Here is a 21,915-nt window from a genome sequence, read left to right on the forward strand (position 1 = left end):
GACTGAACTTTCGTAAAACATCATGTCTAGGAGGAGGGCCAGAGTTTCTACACAAATAGCATTCCACATCTTTGGATTCTTTGTTATTTTAAAATCTTTTCACAACTATCAATCACTGTAATTCGTTCAGCTCATCAGAGTATTTTTTCTGCAATGGTTCTGTAGGGGAAAACAGCTCATGATCTGCCCTGCTTCTGACAGAGAATTGCTGACCGCCCAATCCTGAAGGACCCAGAAGCATTGCCTCTCCTCTCTGACAGCCTGGCTCTGGGCCAGCTTCCTACAGAGGTAACATTTGGGCACGCACTAGTCCTGCCACAACTTCCTACACCCTTATGTTCACACAAAAGAAACTTGGGCATATGGCCCAGGCAAGAGTTATGGCAATCCCAGGCTGGATGACAAGTGGACTGGGACCCCAGGTAGCAGCAAATCGTTAGGTTAACCCAAATATGGCTTTTGTGGTCCAGCGAATAATACTGTGATTGAAACCCTACCTTGAACTTTCTGTGGGAGAGTAGGCATGTCCATTGACTTTCCTGGGTCTCAGATTCCCTGTCTTTAAAAGGTAAAAGTGATACTTAATAGGCTGAGTGCTATAGATGAAAGTCCTAGGTTTGATTATTATTTTGGTGACTCTGGTTCTGTACATCAGTAGATCCACCCAAGTTAAGAAAAGACTCTGTTTAGTACATGTCATTTTAATCTTTGATTAGTTTCTAGTGTTTAAATAATGGCTTTTGTGACAGATACAATGTGTCACATTTCCAGGCTTTTAGAGAGGAATAATGAGTCTCATGACATTTCACTTTTGAAAAGTCACTCAGCCAATGAATTGCAATGCCATCCACTGCAAATAAGCATTTCAGTGCTGGCTAGGGCAGAGTAATCCCAGTGCTACATTACATATCCAGTTCACTTACCAATGATTTGTTTGTAATTTCTGCTAAATCACCGTTAAAGTTATCCAGCACTTGGCTGATAGATCAGTAACAGATAACTCTTTCTGACAACACAGTTCATTTTGAAGGCCAATATAACTAAGAAATTGAGAATAAATTGATAGGTTAAGAGGTCATATGTGAGAACCAGTGTCCATCCTTTGTCCAAATGCCAGCTTCCAGAGTGCAGTGCTGTCATCCAGCTGATCTTCTCTTTTTCCTTGCTAGCCTTGGCCTTAAAGTAAAATCACCTCTCTGTAGTCAGAGCTGAGCCTGAAAAAAAAAGAAACTCACAAAAATATCCTTTCAGAAAAAAGAAAGGTTTCTTAAAAACAAGTCCTCCTGCTTTTGCCTTTGTCACAGACAGCACTTCAGTACTGGCACCATCCAGAGCCCCAGGATATTTTATGCTCCAGTACTTAAATGCAATCCAGCTTGATTAGTCCTGCCCTTACTGTTATCGTACGCTGGAATTGTTGCCCTCACCTAGGGTACTTCTTGGGAGCCTTCTCTGACAGCAGCATCCCTGTCCCTCCACTGCTGTGGCAGGTGCGTCCCTAGGAGTTGCACTCTTCACAGTGGCAGGAGAGGATGTAGCGATAAGTAGCAGTGAGCCTCATGCCACCTGAGCAACGCAACCGCATTGCTTTCAGCTTAGAGGTCTGGGGTCGGCAGCAGTGGCAGGTGGAACGGAAAGGCTGTTTCAGGACCGTGCTGAAAGAAACCATTGGCTCCGAGCGCGATGTCTGGCTGCAGCGTCCCTCACAGCGAGCCAGCAGCACCATCTACAAATGAACAGAGACGGGTTAGGAAACACTCTGCCCTGGCTGTAGGTGTGCAGCTAGCTGCAGATGTGTGGCTCCTTTCAGCCTGGCTGATCTAACTTCACTTACGACGTCTTCCCCACCACGGTGACAGTACACAGCCCTGCATGGTAGACTGGCCTCAGACACAGGTCTGAGGGAGCTCAGAGGCAGTGTGGACTGGCAGGAGGTAGCAGGGAGGCTCCTCCTGGGTGGAGACATCTTTTTTGTTAAGGAGTATGAGGCCTGATTTTTTGAAAGCTGGCCTTGAGGCTCAAAGCAATTGCTTGCAGCCCTGTTTTCCAGACACAGCGACTGCAACTGTGATTTGCTGACCCCAGATATGTGGCAGTCAAGCCCTTAAATCATCAACCAGACTGATACTTCTATTAGATTATCCATTGTTTTGAGTTTATATAGCAGTGACCAGCTGAACTGGTCCTTGCAGTCAGTGTATCCCTCAAATACTTAGATATATGAACATAAAAAGTAGAAATAAAAAGAAAATGCTCAATTTATTGCTTCTAAGGAAGTAAGTTTCTAGCTCCCTCTTTTGCAAATATCACCGTGGACGTTCATTTGTAATTATATATAATTATGCCTTTATAAAATGTGCCATGAGTAATATAAAGCAGTGAAAATGTAAATCAGTAAGAACTTCTTGCCAAATATGAAAGTTCACCAGTGAGTTTTTACGAATATAATACAGGCTGCCTCATTCTCCTCCTGAGTTCACCCAATGAGCTGTGACTGAAGTAAAATAACTTACACAGCAGGAGGAACTAAGGAACTGTGATGGGGTATAATTTGGTTCCCTTCCCAACAGTCTCATGTTGAGCAGTGGAAATGGCTAGAGTTTCCTTAGCTCTATATAAAACATGGAAAGGAAACTCATCAGAACACGTGGTTAGAAACACCTCTTAAGGCCCTTTAGAGATGAATGTTGAGCAGGCTTAAACACTTAGGTGTTTAAGGTGATTTAGGGGTCTAAAGTCACAGGGAATGAAATATTGTTTAAGTCCAGATGAACCAATTTTGTTTAACCAACACAAATTCTAAAACAACTTACTGTATCATCCAAACACGGGAAAAATATCATAGAAGTGAGAAGGCAGGGAGTAAAAATGTAGTAACTCTGATCGTGTCATCAAAGAGTAAAATTACATTTTAACTGTCTTGCACGCACATCTGGTGGTCAACTACAAATATGACAGCAAATATTTTACAGTATAGAACTTCTAAAATTCTTTCACTACATGTGCTTAACCAGCTGAAAATCACCAAATCTTGTGGGTAGTTATGCCAAATGTTTAATTTTCAGAAGCATTCTTCTTTAGGTAGAATCATGAGGAAAGATGAGAGAGACAAAGAATATTCTTGATATCAAGCGGAAAATAACAGCATTGCCAATGTCCTTGGGAAAGGTACTGATTGCCTGTAAAGAGCAGTACATTGTACAGTGCCTAAAAATGACTCATGGAAATAATGCATGCTTAAATGGATTGCCTGGAATTGTATTAGAACTTCCAGTTAACAGCACAATGTTAGATGCACAATGCACAAATAGAGCACAATGAAGATGTCTTCATGAGTTAATCATCAGGGACTGGGATCATCTTCTTCTTCAGTTTAAGAGATGGGTTCTTGTGGCTCCTCAGTAAATTTGGTATCCTTCATGACTCATAGCATAAACTTATTGTCCCCTTCCTGTGATGCTGCCTATTCATAAGCAAATTCACTTCAGCTGTTAGTAGAAATTCTATGAGAAGGAAATTTCCGTGTGTAATTCAGCCACATCCCAGCCTTTCAAGCATAAGCTATGTCAAGCTACTTAATACCAGCATATTTAGTTATGTACAATAATACTGAAAGGGGTAATTATTTCAGTTACTAAGACCCAGTTGCTAAAAGATAAAGAGCCACTTGCATCCCCTGGATAAACAAAACTCTTTTCTCGTAGTGGTAGACAGGTAGTTGGTGAAGAGTTACATTGGTATCTAAGTCTGTGTGTATGGCAAATGAAAGACAGGAGATTAGGGCATTTAAAACAGTTAGTTCGCTTCACAGCATCTTGACAGCTTTCTTTAGATCCCCAGTTTGATGAGTTCACCAAACTACTAGTACTCTTTTTCAAAGACTATTCTCAACTGCTTGCCTGGAGAGAAAGCTAAGGAGCAATCATATAGCAATCTGCAATGGCTCAAAGAGGAGTCATAGAGGCAGTGGAGCCAAACTTGGCTCAGCAGTGGCAGACTCTAAAGCAAGGGCAACAACCACAAGTTGCCATTTAGGAAGTTCAAATGATCTCCAGAGGTCTCTTCCAACCAATATTTTTATGATTCAGTGATTTCAGCCCAATATGATATCATACTTCGCTCTGTGATGAAGGTGACATGTAGCAGTTGATGCCTCTGGAGCTGGGACAGCTAGTCACTGCTAATACTCTTACACTTAGATGCCACACACATGCTCCTGTGTCTGCAGGTACTGTCAAAAACACCAATCCACTCCCCCAGAAAACAAGAAACAGGATTGAGGGCTGCAGAAGAGTTGCAACAGTGTAATTAGAAGGTAAAATTATATGATATTCCTGTATCTAAGTGTCACGATAGATTTCTTACTAACAGCAAGCTTTCTTCTGCAAAAATAGTCAATATTTTTTCAATATGTAACTGATTTTATAATTGCTTAGTAAGCCTTGTATTTAAAAATGAGTTTCATTCTGTGAGGACTCTAACTATCTCAAATTATGCTGGCTACTTAGGTTTTCTTCTTTACTCTTACATGAGTATTAATCTCATGTAAAATTACAGAGTTGGTTTTATGCCCTATTTTTAGGTTAGAGTGTAAGTTTTTATAAGGGGCATTGCACCACGAGTATCATGTCAATTTTGCAGGATTAAAAATATTCTGGCTTCCTATTTTGATGGCTTTCTAAATTTCTGAACTAACCTGAAGTCCTCAGCATATCTTAATGTCCTCCTCATAAATCTACACCACCACCAGTAAATTTTGGCAGGTGTGCAAATGAGCTGGAAATAGCATGTACTTTAAAAGCTTTACTTTGCCATTTAATCAATCGCACCAGCTGTTTATTGCATCGTATACTATAGCAGAATAGAGATTATCGCCTAAATAATTAGTAATGATATGATGGCATAGCACAGTAATACAGTAAGTGTATATATAGTAAAAATGTGTGGGTATTTTATAACCTGATATCTATGCCTTTTAGCTCTTCTCCTCCCCCACACATATAAGCCTGTGCATGTCACCTTGTGATGCTATTCCCGGAAGTACAGTACAATGCAGTGGGGGATTCTTGATCCCCAGTGCAGTGGTGTTTGACCAGCTAAGAAAATGCGTGTTCTTATTTAGACTGCAGTCTCGCAGGTATCTGAATAGCCAAGAAAGAGAGCATTTCTTATAACAGGTGAGATTTAGACAATATTTGACTCTAATCACTCAAGCCATATTCTAGAAATTTAGAAGTTGTAAACTGGTTTATTATTATTGTAGTCCTCTTTCTTGCGCTCATCAGCAACTGGCTGAGGCCTGAAAGCAGATGTGCTGAAATATATGAGAACAGACTTCCACAGCATATTCATGGCCTAGTTGCAAGCAGGAATTACGGAAAATCTCATGAGATAGCCCTGACCTCTACTAGTATCTTCAAAACATTCACTAAATCTTTCTTCATATTGTTTGTGTCTCTCTGACCTGGATTCTTTATTGCTAGGCTGGCAATTGTAGCATTCTTCTGGCACATCTGGAAGAAATACTCGTGACAACCAATATCGTAATTCAGAATGCTCTGATTGCAGAAGCAAGGCAGTCCAGCACATTGAAGACCAGCCTGCCTCAGTGACAGAGGTCAGGCAGGATCCAGCAGTGATCAGGTCAGTACCTTATGAGCTGACACAAATACTTCTTTTGAGTCAGTAGAGAACATTTTTTCAGTAACAAATTATCTTCTTTCTTTCCTCCTTGGTGTCTCTTACACATTCTGTTACTACGATGGAATACATTTCCAATGGCTTTTCATATTTGGAAATCTGTTTTCAACATCTGCTTGAGGTCACAGGCAAGAGGGATTTAAATTATTAAATTATATTTGGTAGGTGTTTCTGAATGTAACAAACCTAGTTCCCATGTGGGTACAATTGGCAGCCTCCACAGAGAAGTACAGTGGACATAATCCTTTTTTAACCAAGATGGATGGCAAATATAATATGGCTTGCAATTTCTGAAGCCACTTTTAATTTCTATAATTCTGTGCTGCGCTAAAAGGGAAAATGTACAGAGTGAAAAAGGATGGTTTTGTAGAACAAATACATCGTACCAAAAAAGAGCAAAGCCTCTGCTTGACATAAATTATCAGTCCAAGCTCCACGATGGAAACTCAGTGGAAACAAGAGGTACCACAGTTCCCATAGCTAATCAAACAGAACCTTCCCTTTTTTGATTTGTGTTTTTTCACAGTGTGTTTAGGAACAGACACTGTGGCTAATTTTCATTAGCAAGTCTAATACTGGTCTTTTATATTTTATTATAGTGCATACTGGAACAGACACTGTGGCTAATTTTCATTAGCAAGTCTAATACTGCTCTGTGTTTATATGCTAAATCCAGACCAGAAGCCACACATCCAGCAGAATGATTCAGATCTCTGAGATCTTAAAAAAAGAGCTTGTTTTAACAAACAGAAGTTTTCTAGGAAATGTCAAAACTGTTTCACATTGTACAGAAACGGTTTTCATTTTCCACTTCATGAGAAAGTCCATTCAACTTACAGCATTTAAAAAACTGTTCTTGAAGCTGTTGTGGAATTTGGGAAGTCAAAAGATGTGGTAATTTTTTCAAATATGATTTCCATTAAATACTTGATTTTTAAAATGTCATGGACATTTTTGCAGTTAAAGTTACAAATTTCTATGTCAACAGTTTCATTTTCTCAGAGTTGTGTTTTGAAATAATCTGGTTTTCATTAGAAAACCTTCCTTGTATTCATTTCCATTAGTTCCACTCCTAAAGGCCTAACTGCTTTTCTCCATCATTAGGGATGCTAAGAAATTAAGTAGTTGGTGGATTTCCATCCTTACTTCCTGGCAGGTGGGTGGGAGATGGCATGCAGGAGAGGAGAGGCCTGGAGCCAGGAGCAATTTGGCCCCAAGCTCCACCTCCATGCTCCTAGACTTGAATTGCCTTTGGGGCTGGGCTGGGACCAGTTGTATTGATCGGCTTCTGTCTGAGGCAATGTACCCAGAGCTGTCATATTTTGCATTTCTCACAGCCCTAGTAAAGTTGCTATTTGCTACTCATTTGCTGTTTTGCTTGTTGAGGGCAGAGGGGGAACTTACCCAAAGCTAGAGACTGAAGGTCCTGCAGGGCCCAAATTGGGCCACCTACCAACCTCAGATACCTACCATCCTCACGCACCACATTGAACTGCAGCTCTTCCTGCCCTCCAGCAGGGCAGCAGGCTGAGACTAAAGGCTACTTGGATGGAGCACCACCCTGCTCAACCAAACTATCATGATGGCAATGATGTTTCCATTTTAATAGCACTAGGAGTGGATGGCTGCTATCGCTGCCTGCAAAAAAGGAAGAACCACCTCCACCATCCAGATTTCTCATCAATATAAAATCACCTGCAATAAAATCAATATTGCACAAATGAATTAATCTCTGCAGTTATGTATTTTAATGTTGGATGTTAGCCAGATGGCAAAAGGGTCTAGTTTAGGCCAAAAGTGAGAACAAGTCTCCCCTGAATTGCTGGGTTTATGTGCTTTTATTGTTCAAATTCAGAAATAGTAAGGCAAAACCCTTCAGTCTCACATCCTTGTGAATTCAGAGTGATCATGCAAAGCCAGGCAGGCAGTACTGGTGTGAAGCTAGTGTAAGGGAGACCAGAGTCTACCTTTTCCTTTCATCCATCATACACAGTCACTGCAGGAACCATTCCCCAGCAGCCATCCTGGCATCGTAAGGGGCTGTTGTTTTCTGCTTGTTGAGGGGCTATTATTTTCTGCTGATGCTTCTCTCTGCATTTTATTTTAGATTTAATGTGCTACTACTGTCAGTTGAAATACCTCATCCCTGCAGTGATCACATGAAGCAAAGAATTCACTCTGCCCACAAAGGCATTCAGGTAGAGAAAGAGGGGTCTTTGCTACCATTGCACAAGCATCCTCTCCTCTAAAATGCTCCCTGACTGACTGCTGCTGGTTTTTGCTACTGGGCAGCACTGCAGTCAGCCTTCTTGTCCTAAACTCCATCACACACCCATGGCCTGTAGCTTTCATACATAACGCAAAGCTGGAAGAAGCGTTAGCATTTACTGGTGTTCTCTTTTGTTGATCTAGGGAACTGAGTGAATAAGGCAATTCACTTTCCAAGAGGCAGAAGGATGGTCAAAGCAGAGACTATACATTTGAATAGTCATTGGGTTAACTCAGTTAGAACAAATTAGGACAAGAAAAAGAGGGACCAGCAGAGATTAACCCCCATCGTTTGTCTGCATTGTTTTTCTCCACACAATGAAATCAGTGACTGTAGGCTATAGATCCAGGCTACTAAACCTTTTTGCCACAATTTTTTTCAAGCTTGAAATCTCAAATGAAAGGCAATTTTGTATTTTCTTCTGCTTCTAAGCCCTAAAGTAAACATCCTAAATGACATTCTGCGTGAAAACAAAGACCTTGATACTAAACTGAAAAAAGATTAGCAGTGTTTCTTACATTCTCTTTTCATTATCGTTTTACAGCTTGATTCTTTACCTCAGTACATAGCCAATGAAAAGCTTTAAATTTATGTACTCCAGATTAAAGACTCACTTGAAGAAGTGGGTTAACTGGGGTGAGCTAAACATCTGAACCAGCCCATCTCCTTGGCGCATAGCAGCCGAGACCCAAACTTGCTCCTTTTAATCTTGTAGTTTATTGCATGTTAGTTTTACATCATTGAGCTTGTTTATCCTTTTGAAAATGTGAAAAGAATCATGAGACTTTTTCTCTCCATACATTTCTGACCTATGCGTCCAGATGTCTGCATATCTAAACATTTTTATTTTGGTAGATAGGAATTTATGTAGAGATGATTAAACAACATGGCTTTTTTTCCAAACTCTGCTGATGGCAGCATCCTCCTTACAGGGGATGAGAGAAGTCCTTACCTTCGAGCTACACTTGTACAGCGGGTGGCTGATAGAGTCAACATAGTGATGCCTCATACAGCGACTGGGGTCCGAGTCGATCATGAAGGCACTGTCTGTTTTACTGTCCGTGTCTCCCATTATTGCCAGGAGAGAGAGCATGGAAATAGAAGCTGCAAGTACATGATTTCCCATTGTTGAAGAACTTCTCAGTGATAACAGCAGAGGGAGGTAGAGTATTAAAAAAACTCTAAATATTGAGATCCAGTTCCTTTCCAGGATGGTGAAAAGTCAGGTTTAAGTCTCTTAGCTGTCATTCTTATTCTTGAGTTAGAGTTTGTTGAGATTTTAATCCATCAAAGAATCTCCTGCATAGCTGGGATAAAAATAACATAAATTACAATTCTGACTAAAAAGAACTCTGGAGAAAAACAAACATAAATAATAATAAGGCTCATAGGATTTTTACTAGCCAAAATACACTTTCTGAGTGAACATCATTCCCACAGTAGGTATAGTATATGGGATTAGGAAGGAGAGGTCAAGGCCTTGTTGCTTTAACCACTGCTCTATCATTTTACTAAGGAGAACATTTTAACTTTTAATACTACAAATATTGCAGTACCAGTATTTTTTATTTGATGATGTCCCTAATAGATTCCCATTAAACTGGTGATTTATAACACATCAGAGATTTCTGCAACTTGTAAGAATTGTATATTCACTCCCAAATGTTGACAGACATGTTTGCAGGGGCAAGGGTAGACCGCCTCCTGCGTTAAGCAGGGGAACTTCTGGCCCAAGTAACAAATGGAGATGATGGAGGCAGTCTGATCCCAGGTTCTAGGGGCAGCATGTCCGTCTCCCGCCCCCAACACGCTGCAGGGACAAGGTGCCTGCCCAGAGCAATGGGACAACAGGAGGCTGAGCCAAGGCACCCAAGCACTGTAGCTTCTCAGGAAATTCACTGGGCACCTACCTGTACTGTACAGGGGACTACCTAGGGCTCTTACTCCCTTGCTTTCCTGAATGCCACATTCACACACAGAAAGACTAACATTTCTTTACTTGCTTACTTACCATGTTGCACTTCCTGAGTTTCAGTCTCTTCCTCATTAATTAAAGAGCAGGATTTGAAAAATACATTATATTCCATAATAGCCAAGTACACCCCAGCTATCAGTTGAGAAAATAATGTATGTCAACAGAGTGACACAGACTGCCACTTAGTCATCTTGATTTCTGGTGCCCAGTGGAAGTCGGGAGAGATCCCCCAGCAAACAGACACAGAGCCACCACTGAAATGCTCTCTGGAGCTCTGGGCTGACATGGAAAGAAGGGCACTTCCCTGAGCCTCTTCATTTGATCATTCTTACAAGCCAACAGTCTTATATGGATGATTTAATTTTGCTTTTACTACAAACAGCTATAACTTGAAAGACCTGTGAGTTATCCATCTGAATATAACCTGACAAAGCAAAGAACAGTCATAAGTAAAGCTAAAAGCAGGAGTACTTTCAGAAGAAACTTATGATAAAACAAGTTTACTAGTCATACAGAAATACTCTTCCAGAACATCTTGCCTATTTAAAGAGAAGATGTGTGTCTTTATTGCCTTATACAAGCCTCTTTCAAAAATGTTTTCTGGTTTGCTGGCGATATTTTAGAAAGACTGATACTCATCTCCAAAACAGCTTGAAATTATGAGGCCTCTCCACCAGAGAGCTTAATGATTTGTGGATTGCTTTATAGCTTGCTCAAACACTTTTGTAAGACGAGTGCATAGCAGTGATAAACAGTTCCAGAGTTCATCCAAGTTGGAAGTCAAGCTTTGTCAGGCTGAAGTGACATACAAAGTTTCATGCTGAGAAGAAATGTAATTAGGGATGCTCTGTGTATCAGACATTTTTAAAACCCTTTTTTGGGTTTAAAGCTATTGTCCATGTGCCTTAATAGAAAAAGAAAAATGGTGTGAATGTATATTTAATAGATAATAATTTTTGTCCCTGAGTCTGAGCTATGACCTGGATATATTTCACTAAACAGATGTTTTTCAGTGGCTATGGCTTTGAAAAAATACAATGTGTTTTCAGTAGAAGGAGCTTAAACAGCACTAAATATTTAGGATCACAGATCCATTTGTTTAGTCTCATTGATCTCAATAAATATTCCTCCAAACGAGATAAGACAGAAATCTCTCACTCATGGGAATTGGGACAGAGTCCTTCACAGAGTGGAAATGTTATCATTGTATTTCAGGAAGATAATGCCCAAGCATTAGTGAACCTTAGAAGTATTACCAGGAGTAATGCACTTTTTTTAAAAAAGAAATCTTTTACCTACATTCCCATTCCTCTTTATAAAGAGGCTAATCAGAACTCTGTGCTTGGCAAGGACTCTCTCCAACATAGTTAACCCAGTATTACACACCCAGTAATTACCTCTCCATCCAAACAAATGTGCTCAATATGAGCTGTCTGAAAAAAAAAATCATAGGGTCATTTAAATACTTCAAAATTAGCATGAGTTTGGAGCAGAAATATTTTTTTTTTTTAAATCAGGGTCAGAAGTCTAAATATTTTCACTCAGGTTCATCACTATGATTAAGTATATTGACATGACATTTTCCATTTCCAGTTGATATACTACAATGGAATTTTATTTAAAACTAAAATTATTTTTTAAACTTGTATTTCTTTTGAAATACTGTCTGAAATTATAAAATCTTATGCAGTACATGATATCAGGAGCAATATCTGTACCATCCAGGCTGTCCTTCTGACCAAAAGATGCAAGTAAACCTGTAATCATTAATCATTGTAATTGTTCTTAGGATGACATTTTTTGTTTTGATTGATTTGGAAAATACACTTCTTTTTATCAAAATCAAAAATTTCACACAGAAAAAATCTATTTTAATTAAGTCATTTTTTCCCTACTATTTCTTTTTACGTGAAAAATTTTGGCTAATAGTCAATCTGCCAAGCTAACAAAGAGAGAGCAAAAATGCTTCCTCTTTACAGCATACCATAAAGAGGAAGATACTAAGGTGACTTCATACTCTCAGACTTAAAATTGGCTAAAAGATATGTGGCCTAACAATGGATATTACTACTTCCCATTTTACAGAATTCACTGATATGGCTACTATCTGGTATTAATATACTTGCAATGCTCTTTCCATATAATTAATTTTTGTGAATTCTTATGAACATAGCATGTTTAAAGCTGTTATATCTGTTACGTAAAAGGCAGACAAAAGTAGAAGAGATCTTAGAGAAAGACCATATGAACACGTAATCAACAACTGTATTGCACTTAAACATAGGGGTGAGTTAAGGTTATTTTTCAAACTTTATATAGTCATTAACTGCATTTTGAATGCTGAAATAAACATTTATCATCATACTCAGAATAATTTAGATAACAGTGGAAGTTAAGATTTTGCTTTGCTTTTAGGACAGAAGAGAAATTCCGTCATCTGGAATTATTTAGCCACTCACATTGTGAGAATGTAAACAGAAAATCCTTTTTGCTATATATCTCGGAAAAAAATAAAGACTTGAGGAATTCTCCTAAAATCTATTGGATCTGCACAGCTTTTGTGCCAGAAGATAGGAAGGGAACAATGGAAAAGCTCATTTATGGTGTACTTCTACTTAGTTGTTCCCTGTCCGCAACCCCTGAAAAAAATTAGGCATGCATGTATGTTCAGCTTGGCCTTCATTTGCCATGTATTTTCTATGTTTGAGAGTCCTGCTTGATGGTGATGGTGAATTCAATTCACTGAATGTCTTTTAAGCTTCAGAAGCTGCCAAAATCCAGTTGGAGCAGCAGCGTGTGTATATATATAACTAAGCCTGGCCTTGCATGTTGTGCATATTTAGTAAACACAATTACTTGGATCCTACCATGTGGTTCCTTCATTCTGAATTTGTTATGTAAATAGAAAAGTTAAAACACTGCTCAGAGTTTCTCCAAACTCCAGCTGTAAAAAAAATTGTCACTAACCTTATATATATAACTATGTAATTGATCTTTGTGAAAATAAAATGGACTGACTTCTCAAGAACTTTATCATAGCTCTAAAAGTTTAGGCCAGAAAGTTTAGAATTTGAAGAATTTTTACTCTCATAAAATCTGGACTTGAATGCAAAATGATGATTTTGGTCAAAATACACTATCAGGTTATATCACAGTTCATTCCAGCAGGGTTAAACTCTCTACTTCCATGCAAAGGGCCACAAAAGGGGGTTGGGAGGCCAGGGAGGTGCTGGAAGCCCCAACCCCACAGCTATGGGCACAAGGGAGCACCCCACTTCCAGCTGCTGCCACCAGCTGGCTGTGGGGCCAGCATGGCCCGCAGCAACCCCATCACCTCGATCTCTGGAAAACAAAGCAGAGCTTTCAGTGTCCTCAGAGAACCATCATTTCTGCTCCTGAAATGAGTTATCCACACCTCAGCTCTGCACTGGGCTACGGGGCCCTGTGTGCAAATCCCATGCTTGGCCACCGCTGCAAGAAGCCAGTGGCAGCAGGACTGCCCTTTCACTAGCACTATCTTGATGGCGTACATCAGTCTGCATGTGCACAGCCCTAATTTTGCTCTATGGCTACCTCTCCACTGGGAAATTAAACTCACATGGAGTGGCTATTGGCCCTGCAGCCAGGTGGCATGGGGTAGCCTGCTCCCAGGCTATTAGTTGCTCTCCGCAGCACCAATATGGCTTCCAATGTATGCAAACTTCCATGCCATGCTAGGATGCTCCTTGGAAAGCACTGTTTGCTGTGGGACAAACTAATACAAGTGACCGTCTGAGCAATTTAACAGAAGAGATGACAGTATATCAGTGTGTAGGAATGTTTCTTGGCACAGATTATTAAAATGCTGTGCCTGATCCTGCTTTCACATAAATTGACTGAGAAACTTTATCAACTCCAGTGGATGTTTTAGTTCTGTAAATAACTGTGATTGTCTTCCCTTTAATTATTTTACTGCAAGCATTTCTGTTCCAGCATTGGATTGTGTGGCCTCCTATATTTGCATTCAAAATCCTTGCCCACAATGCAGTCTAATTTCAAAACACATGACGAAGTTACTGAACATCCATATGGCAACCAGAAAGTAACAGGTGAACGTGGAGAACTCAAGTGTGTTTGTAAAAATGTCTCCATGCACATTTCAAATAGGTTAATTCCTGTCCCAAGACAGGGCAAATACCAAACTAAATATTTGGAGTGTGATTCTTGCAGGTCTAAATAAGTGTAATGCTTCCCTGAGGCCTTGTTGTGCTAAATGAGCATTTGCCTTGTTGACATACGACTGCACTGAAGCTTGTCCCCTTTGACATCAACAGGAATTTATCATCTATTGTATGGGATGCATCTGGGTCCATCCACCCAGTTATATACCAGTTTTGGGGGCAGCACATGGGTGTTAGGGGATAGGACAGGGAGAGGCTGTTTTTCTTCTTACTGACACCCTCAGCACTTTGCTGTGGGTGTGTAAGTAACTCGCATCCCACTGTGGTCACCTTGTGCAATCAGCCCACCATGTAACATTGAGCTGGGTCTGGCTGTGCCCATTGCCATTGCCCCCAGCTGTCTCCTCCTCTCCCTTGCCCTGAAACCTGTGCTATCGCTCCCCACTGCCCCACACCTGGCAGCACCGCAGCCCATGCCATCGCTTGCCAACTAGTTTCAGCTTGAGGGTCACGCATCACCATCCTATGGGCAGGGCTCTGCCCACCAAGCTGGTTTCAGTCAGTGGCATTGCCCTGAGCAGCCACAGCAGTGGCAGAGGGCCCGGAGCATTGCGACAGAATGGGGTGACCATGCTCGCACGGGTGAGCAAGCCTGAAGTGACACCATGGACTGAACTTCTTCACACTGACCCACCATGCAGATTTTCACACCCACAGCATAAAAGCAGTGCAAGGCTGTAAAGGGCAAGAGAAAAAGGCCAGGCAGCTCACTTCAGGTCAGATTTAGTGACAACTGCTGGGCAACAGGAAAGGGGAAGAAAATAGGCAGAAGAAAGGAAAACAGACCCAAAGGAAGGCTCATAAGCCGCTTCCTCTGGGTGTCCACAGAAAGGAAGCACATCTGGTCCTATTGAGACTGCACTGTCTTACAGCTTGCCAGCCAGCAACTAGAGAACGTTGCCCCTTAAAAACTAAGATGAGAAAATGGGCACCACCTCTGAATAACCAGAAATGTCAGACACTGTGATGGTCATTCAAAGAAACTCATACACATCATCTACTGCTCTGAGGTTTTTCTAATGTTTTAATGTTTCAGAAGAAAAGTACTTGAGCCTGTGAGCAGACTGAAAAAATAGGAAGACAATATACAAAGCAAAACATGAACAGTAATTGCACAAATGTAATACAAATCTCCTCTGCTGGCTTCACACTTGGGAGCAGGCATAGGACTGGCTCTCTGGACTTTAACATGGTTGCTCATGTAAGGCCGTGAGTGTTCACAAGACTGAGACCCAGTGCATAAAGTGGAAAAAATTAAGCTGAACAGCACTTCAAAAGGAGAGTGAAGCTCAGCTAATTTAAGTTTCCAAGAATATTTCCTGTCCTTCAGGTAGCAAAGAGAAGGGGGGAAAGCTAATAGTATGTTTCTGCTATGCTGTTGAAATAATAAACTGCAGTGGGTACTGTAAGCTGGCACTCTGCCAGCAGACAGGCAGAGACAAAAATGGAGAAAAGTTTTTAATACACTCACAAAGAATAACTATTGGTAGACAAAAAAGTGTTTGTATTTTTATTCTTTCCTTTTCCTACTGCCAGGAAACTTTAAATAGATCCATTAGAGGCATGTACAAAATGTCACTCAGATGAGCTCAGGAGCTGGTTGAGCTTTGTCATGAACCCTCTAGCCATTTAATGGAGAGAGATGATGCGAACCTTGGAGCCTTTCTTTATTTTTGTGTTTTACTGAGTGTCAGAGTAGTCCTGATCTTGAGTATGGGACAGGAATTGAGAGGAATACAGTTTTGCACTTTTTCATCCAGAAGGTGCTGGATGGCATCACCTCATGCAGAACTGAGCAATTTAAGTAATAATGTTCCCTCTCTCACAGGCATCAAATCAACAAGTGGTAGCTGTAAGGTAAAGTGCACATACTCCTAGGCAAGCATTAGCTATAAGATTTGCTTCAGTAATTACCTCTACTTTAGTCTTATGACCCAATGTAAGACAAAATTACTTTTGGCCAAATTACAAGTTGCTGAGAGGTCTAGAGCATTAGAGCATGTGTCCTGTACCTGCTGGAGTGCCTTACAAACAGGTGGGCATTTTTCATTCTCTACCTCTTGTTAGATTGTATGCCTGATAGTTGGAGGTCACTTTAATGTGTTTCCTAGAGAATACAGTAATTGTAGTTATCATTAGCTGTAGGACTAAGAATGAATCTCTTGCTTTTTAATACCAGGCAAAGACATCCCTCCCACCAGTACCAGCAGAGAGTGCTACGCAGGTTGGTGAGAGCTCATGACTGAACAGGGATGTTGCCTCTTTCCTGACCCCAGGGGTGAAATCCTCTTTTACTTTATACACAGACAAAATTCAGACCAGTGTCCATACACTTCTCCCTCTGATAATTAGAGACCTGAGCATTTGGCTCGTGATAATAATTTTATATCTTTTAACAAGGGGAACAGTGTTCCCCTAGGTCTCGCTCTCTTTGAGCTGTGCTGCTATGACAGTAATGCGATTGTCACTGCCATGGTATGCTTAACCTTTGCCAAACCAGAGCTGAGGCATTAACTCAGATCCTAAACTCACATGTCTTAAAGGGCAACATAACCTGTGCTGCCTCCTCATTGCCATACTGACACAGTTTGCAGCTCAGTAATAATAAGCATGAAAATGTGACAAGCGTAAACTATAACAATGATTGATGTAAATAGAAAATAACAAAGAGTAGCTGAAAAATAATGATGGAGTGGAATTCCTCAGAGCTGTGTCTCCATGGCATCAGCAGCCAAATACTGTGATACCGGAAGAAAGAATATGCTTGTCTGTGGCAGAAAGGATCTCTGTGCTACACAATGAAATTCCAGTAAATAGGACAAGCACTGATGGTGTCTGGAAGTGGTAGTGCCACTGCTACCCAGATAATAGTCTGAATTAGATTATGTGAAAAAAGAAGGAATATATAGACTGCCAGCTGCTCAAAGGCTTACTCCAACCTTGCTTTTATTGTTCTGCTAAGTTAGAGGTGGGGCATCAGAGGGATTCCAAACATACCACTACTGAGAAATTTTAATATGTTCCACACTGACACATATAAAAAGGAAATAACAGCTGATCATAGCACAGACCACAGCATCTCTTCCTATGCATGCATAAAACAGCGGCAAAGTGGGGTGATCTTGGCCAAAGAGACTCCAGCAAATGAGCTAATCTGATGGCAGCCACCCTTTTTTCTCTTGCTGTGGTGCTGAGTTTTAGTGAATGACTTGTTAAGTGGGTAGTAACGAAAGATAGCAGAGAAAAGATGAACTGGACATGGCTACTCACCCATCCCGAGATACCAGAATGTGGAGAAGGGCAGGGGAGCTGAGAGGCTGCACGTTTAACACTGATGAAAAGAAACACATGTTTACGCAACTGACAATGATCCAATGGAACAAGATATCACAGAGGGCAAAAGTTGAGCAGGCTCAGTGAAAGGACTGGCTGCATACGGGAGGGTTACAATAGTAAGGAGGTTATTTTTAAGAGTTTTTTGGAAAGGTTACAAACTCTAAAGACTCTGCGAGTGTAATTGATGGGGTTGGGAAAAATCCTTCATGACAGCAGGTTACCTCATGGCTTCCTAGCACAGGGTCTCTATATCTGTCTTTGATGTGGCCATTCAGCCACAGTCAGAGGTGGGTTACTCAAGTGACATGGAACTGTGGCATGTTCTCAGGTAGCAAATTTTTTCTAAAATTCACAGAGACAGATCTCTCCTGACAACTGGCAAGGCATTAGAGGCAGAGGAATTTGTAATATTTGTTATACGACAATCTATAATATTTACAATTGTAATAACAACTGTAGCAGTTGAGAAAGATTTTTTTCCTTTTTCTTTCGGTTAAATAAACAATCTACCACACTTTTTGCAAAAACTAATGTCTTGGTGACTGTATCCTGGCTCTGCACTGTAGGCACTCAGCTCCCTGCTAGGTCCCAGAACAATCCAGAGCACTTCCTAGTTCATCTGAGAGCGGACGAGTTAGGGAGGGAATATGGTGGGACCTGGGGAAACAAGGAACGAAGGTGACTCCATAAGTATTCCCTGTCCAATGGTTCACTGAGGACACCGATGTGATGTGCCGTGGAGATGCCTCCCTTCCCTCCTCTTTGGGCGAAAGATACTGCAGTCCTGGCAACTAAAGCCAGCGAGAATATGCAGGTGGCTTCATAAGCAGGGGCTGTTCTGGTGGGGCAGATGGCTTATTGCAGAGGCACACTTAGAGAGCTCGCTGGAGCTCTCTAAGCAAACAGTACACAGGGCTGTCTCTACCACAGGCTGACATCCTGCTCTGAAAGCAGACATCGCCTGCATACGTTCATCTGTTTGAGAATGGGTGCTGCACAACAGCAGTGAATCTACAAGGGACACCTTCAAGAAGTGATCTGGGCTTATGTTTAGAATAATCAGCTACAGCCTCTAATATTATGTTTTAACTAAAGCAAATTAATTCTCTAAAGTTGAAGCAGCATCTTCTATTCCATCCTTGTTTTCTTTTAACAGGAAAATCTTAAAGCATTTTCTTATAATATTTGTATTGCAAATAAAATTTTATTATTCCAGCAAAAGTATGTCAATGTATAAGTCACACTGGGAACCCCTGATTGAAGCTAGTAAGTAATAACTCACCAAATAGTTCTATTTAAGTCAAGAGAATTATTCATGTGCATAACTGCTCACAGATATGGGTAAGGTCTCACTGCCTGTGCAAAGTAGGCATCATTAGCAATTCAAAAGAAAAAAAATGTCCTAAAAAGTAGATATGCTTCTGAGGAAGGACAAATAACAGCACTGCAATTATTATATTGACATTTACTGACCCCACCATACATCTGGGCTGCTTTCATTAGGAAATAGTTTTAAAGTGCAGAACTGGTTGAAATGAATTTGTACTCATTGCTATTTTAAAATAATCATTTGATTGTTTTGTTTCCAGTATGCAGTGTTCCCACCTCTGAGTCACTAGAACGGAGTTACAAAGCCTTAGAAACTGTAATAAAAGCATTTATAAAACATTTTTGCATCTCCAAAGAGCTGCAGAAAATGTAATGAGTTACTTGCCATGCCATCTCTCTGCAGTAAAAACAAATAAGATGTGCTATACAGAGACCATGGGAGAAGTTTAAATCAACCTGTAGGGTAGGATAAGAAATCTGTCTGCCAGTGTCAGAAGAGTCAGTCCATAAAAGTGTTAGTCCTGCAAATTCAGATTTGCCACATGAAAATTATCCCCCAACATACATTCTGTGGGAGTCTGCTCTACTGATACCAGATCATTTAGTTAACATAACGCAAACATAACTAAGACTACTCTTCACACAGTTCACCTTTGCTACTCTGATTTTTGCTACTGAACTCACTAATTTAAATTGTATAGGATGAATTTACTCACCTGACTCCTGTTAGGGAGATGGGGCTTTCTTCCTCAGCTGGCTTCTCTCGGGGCTATGTCCATTCCAGTGAACTGCATTTACACTATACTCTGATACATTATCACTTGGTTCATAACAGTGAAACTCTTCTTCCCAATGACACACAGAATAGTTATGCTCATGCCTCTCACACTGATACACAGAGAAATGTCCTCCTGGCAAAGAAGGGTTTCAGGACACTGAAAGACTCCCTCTCTCCTTCAGCAGACGGTCTGGGGTCTTGCGCAGCATCCCTCTGCACGAGCTACCGAATGCACATCCACACTGCATTATATGTAGCACTGAAGGGGTAGGCTGCCTACTAAATATACCCCTCAGTGCTACAGCAAAGGCAAACACTGTGGCTTTCCTCATAGTTTTTAACCAATCAAGGACATACATTAAATCTATCCTAATCCACAATGCTGTCCAGTAAAGCTTCCCAGAAGTTTGGATAAATAATAATGTGCAAATTAAAAGTGCTCCTGTGAAGCATGACATGCAAAGCTAGAAATAAATATTGCCTGTTGTTTCAAATTATTCTAAGCACTCCAGCAGATGACTGGCAAGAGATCAGCATACATAAGTAGTAATAAAAGTAAACAGTTCAGTTTTAAACTAGCAGGCTTGCCTGTGTTCATAGAGCCCTATTGTAGTGGGACAAAGACAGTCCTGGAGACACTCGTGTTCTTTCTATGAGCTCAGGACAGAATCCAGCACTTCCATTCACTGCAAAGCCACACAAATAGGATCAGCGCAAAGTTGCAAACACAAGCTCTGCACATGCACAAAAATCGGTGTTTGACCACGTTATTTAGAACCACACTGCGCTACCTATTTGTTTTCATACAGGCATCCTTCAGACGGAATATATAATTAAAGATATGAGCATAAGAGGGAGACACAGGTAGCAGAACTGCATCGATTCTACACTAACACATTTTAATTTAAAAAACGATAGACAGAGAACATGTGCTTGTCAGATAAAGAGACTAAGTGCTCAGTTTAAGCCCACATAATACACAAAATCTGGAGGAATCTCTGATGTATGTCCTTACCTTTGGAAAACGCACTGCTCCTTCCTTCCCTTAAACTCTTCAGAGAGCTAAAAAGAGGTCCTGTTACTTCCAAATGCTTTTGTTCTTCTGTCTTTCTGTCACATGGCTTGCCTTTTATATTTGCAACACACAAAAGTTAGGGCTGTTGTTTAAGAGAGAGAGAAAGAGGGAAAGCGAGAGGGAGAGAGAGGGAGAGAGAATGTCAAATGGAAAAGTGCCATTGCAGTCATATATCAATCAGGGCAGCGGCAGCAGCAGCTCGCTGGCAAATGGGAATTCCACAGAAATGTGAAGCTCTTGTTATCTGAGAAATCACAAAACACCACCAGCCAAGCTCCCCTCCTGCAGGGGCTTCTTATTATTGGCAAGCCAGGAAATAGAAGGAAATGTAGGCTTTTTTTGTTGTTGTTATTGTTTCAGATCTGGAGATATATATGCTATGGCATACATAAGCCAGTGGAATATGTGTCCTGAATAAAATTCCTTTCTAAATAAATGCACTGTGTGCGAGATATAAAGCAATCCACTGAGAAGCAAGGTAATTAGAGCTAAGTGAATAATCTGATAGTAATAACTTTAAAAATGTGATATATGTTTGGATTTGGAAAATTTCCATGGAGAAACTGCCTTTTCCCTAAACTTACTATTTTTTCAGATAATTTTTTCTTAGCACTTTTTCAAGTGTGATTAATCTCAGACATCCTAAATTCAATCTGTACTGCTTTTTTACAATTGGTCACTTGAATCACCTGATGATCCCGGCTCCCCAGCTGGGCAAGCATTTTCCGTATAGACACTTCTATGTGTGTGGATCTAAAATTCAAATGCTTCAAATAATCTGTCTTGAAATTCTGAAATTTCTCTCAAATAAATGCTCATAGAGTCACAGAAGCCAGGTTATTTAAGATTTCAAATAAATATTATCTTTTTGCTTTATCCACCTTCCTCTGAAGAATGCCAAATTGAAAATGATTATCATTCATTCTATTTACATAGATAATCTGTGGTTTTTTACACAAAATGTAAATCACTGAGAGGCTGAAGACAGGGTCTATCCACTGGAAAAAAGCTATATATAACAAGTACATCGGAAATGTATTTGATTATGCACAGTCCTGGAGCCACAAAACCTTTTTCTTCCCTTCCAGAGCAGCAACACATTTCTCTTAATTTTAGACTGCCCCCTAGTAGTCCTGCTGCGTTACATGAGCACAGCGCTCTGCCAGTAAGAGCAGACCTTATCTAGTTAATTAAAAAATAGGCTACATAGCTGGTCATTCACAAGCTGGATCT

The 21,915-nt window shown here is 40.5% G+C and overlaps 1 protein-coding gene across 7 annotated transcripts; it reads right to left on the reverse strand.

Annotated features, from left to right (window-relative positions):
* Window positions 1-685: 685 nt before the first annotated feature.
* On the reverse strand, window positions 686-20,847 carry NDP (norrin cystine knot growth factor NDP). 7 transcript variants are annotated; one of them, XR_014894925.1, is made up of 6 exons: window positions 19,546-20,133; window positions 18,783-18,856; window positions 17,435-17,495; window positions 8,922-9,276; window positions 1,428-1,726; window positions 686-1,214 (listed from the first exon to the last, which is right to left on the reverse strand). XR_014894925.1 is itself a non-coding variant. In XM_085297899.1 (6 exons), exons 5-6 carry the CDS (start codon window positions 9,093-9,095, stop codon window positions 1,499-1,501), a joined length of 402 nt encoding a protein of 133 aa, XP_085154025.1. In that variant the 5' UTR covers window positions 9,096-9,276; window positions 17,435-17,495; window positions 18,783-18,856; window positions 19,546-19,635; window positions 20,623-20,847; the 3' UTR covers window positions 686-1,498. The 7 variants fall into 7 exon arrangements, 6 of the variants coding, with proteins under 6 accessions (XP_085154025.1, XP_085154024.1, XP_085154022.1 ...); XM_085297899.1 differs by adding an exon at window positions 20,623-20,847 and having other exon boundaries at window positions 686-1,726; window positions 19,546-19,635; XM_085297898.1 differs by adding an exon at window positions 20,623-20,847 and having other exon boundaries at window positions 686-1,726; window positions 19,546-19,740.
* Between the last annotated feature and the right edge of the window lie 1,068 nt (window positions 20,848-21,915).

The sequence above is a fragment of the Rhea americana genome, unplaced genomic scaffold (genome assembly GCF_003343005.1).
Source record: "Rhea americana isolate MKP2758 unplaced genomic scaffold, rheAme1 scaffold_132, whole genome shotgun sequence".
Taxonomy (NCBI): domain Eukaryota; kingdom Metazoa; phylum Chordata; class Aves; order Rheiformes; family Rheidae; genus Rhea; species Rhea americana.